A 1,923-nucleotide genomic window follows, 5' to 3' on the forward strand; every position below is an offset into this window, starting at 1 on the left:
TCCTCCCCCTCTTCTATTTGTCCTCATTGTTTTTCAGTTAAATGCCCTTATTTCTTCCAAAGTCAATAACATGAAAATATGGCATTAGAAAATCTGTTTTGTATGTCTAGCATGTATATGTATGTGAATTTCTACATATACAATATATACACACATATAAATATGTAGGTATTTTAGCATTTCATTGAGTTTTGTAGTAAGAAGAGTGAGAATTGATTAGATCTGGCATTAGAAAATAATGGATAAAATCTGGATGTGATGGTTCAGGCCTTTAATCCTAGCAATACTAGACAATCTCTGTGTATTCAAGGTCAGCCTGGTATACACAGTGAGTTCCAGGCCAGCTGGAGTTACATAGCAAAACACTGTCTCAAAAAAAAATAATGAAATAGAAAACAATTGCTTTTTTTTCACTAAATAACCATTTTAACTAATAAGTACTCCATTTCCTCCCTAACATCATACACACCTTCAAGCCTTTTAGGATCTTTTAATTGTCATTTTAGGGAAAAAGTTGATTATATTTCCTAGGTCTTTTCTCAGAGCTATCTGCATGTCTTTGTTCCTTAGACTGTAAATGATGGGATTGAGCAGAGGCGTCAGAACAGTGTAAGTCACTGCTAGCAGTGTGTCATCCCTGAAAGAGTCACTGTTCTTGGGCCTCAGATAGACAAAACAAGCAAACCCATAATGTATGAACACCACAGTGAAGTGGGAGGAGCAAGTTGAAAAGGTCTTATACCGTCCTTTGGCAGAGGGCATCTTCACAACTACTGTCACGATGAAGACATAAGATACCATGATCAAAATAAAGCTGCCCACCAACACAAAGGCAGTGAATGCAAGAAGAATCATTTTCTGATAAAAGGTGTAATTACAGGCAAGGGAGACCACAGGCTCAATATCACAAAAAAAGTGCTGAATGACATTGGAATTACAAAAGGACAAGTTGAATATTATGATGACAATGCACAGAGAAACTGAGAAGCCAAGCACAGCAGAGGCCATGATGAGCTGAAAGCAGATCTTTTGAGTCATCAGGATTGGATAATGCAGGGGGTTGTGGATGGCAGTGTAACGGTCATAGGACATGGCAGATAAGATGAAGCAGTTATTACCTCCCAATCCAAAGAAGAAAAACATCTGTGTGGCACACTCGGGGAGAGATATAGCCTTGTTCTCTGATACCAAGTCCACTAACATTCGAGGTAGAATTACCATAGTGGTGCAGGTTTCTGAAAATGACAGGGCAAAGAGGAAAAAGTACATGGGGGTGTGAAGGTTGTGGTTGAGCTTGATGGCTACCATGATGGATGCATTTGCTAGGAGGATGGTCACATGGGAGAGGAGAATCACAACAAAGAGTAGATTCTGTAGTTCTGGGAAGCTGGAAAATCCCCATAGAAGGAATGTGGTCACTGTGGTATGATTGCCCATCCTCATGGCAGCAGCAATTTTGACCAGGGCAGAATGTGCACTTAAGGTGAAGACTCAGACATGATTGTGAAGAGATTCTGCACTGATGTCACCAGATTTAATCAAGATCACATGGGTTAGTGAATTCAATAACCACAAGGAGAGACCTGGATGCCTGTGACTGAGGGCAAAATTAGGAGTCTAAGTGGTAAGAATATTTCTAGTATGTAAATCTGTTCCAATTCCATAGGTTATGGCTAAGGCTTGTTGTCTGTGGTCCACTGTCTAGTCCAACCGTGGCTACCTCATGTTATGTTGGAAAGTTCGAGAATCTGGGAGTTGTTCAGTCTGTGAGGTTGGATGACTCAGCTGGTCATCAGTCTACACTGGAATTCCAGAGAAGTGGGTTCTAACACCAGTGAAGTATTGCCTCAGCAGCAGGATAGATGAACTTGTCAGTGAGAATGCGGACAAGTAGGCAAAGCTTCCTTCTCCCATGTCCTTTCA

At 40.7% G+C, this 1,923-nt stretch overlaps 1 protein-coding gene across 1 annotated transcript; it reads right to left on the reverse strand.

Moving 5' to 3' along the window:
• Positions 1–480: 480 nt before the first annotated feature.
• Positions 481–1,437, reverse strand: LOC114710441 (olfactory receptor 10T2-like). Its single transcript, XM_028894599.1, has one exon. The coding sequence runs from the start codon at positions 1,435–1,437 to the stop codon at positions 481–483; it is 957 nt and encodes a 318-aa protein (XP_028750432.1).
• Positions 1,438–1,923: the final 486 nt, after the last annotated feature.

Source organism: Peromyscus leucopus, chromosome 1 (assembly GCF_004664715.2).
Source record: "Peromyscus leucopus breed LL Stock chromosome 1, UCI_PerLeu_2.1, whole genome shotgun sequence".
NCBI lineage: Eukaryota > Metazoa > Chordata > Mammalia > Rodentia > Cricetidae > Peromyscus > Peromyscus leucopus.

Excerpts from the sequence above, each read along its gene's own strand:
- LOC114710441 (XM_028894599.1), bottom strand. The coding sequence starts at position 1,437 with ATGGGCAATCATACCACAGTGACCACATTCCTTCTATGGGGATTTTCC.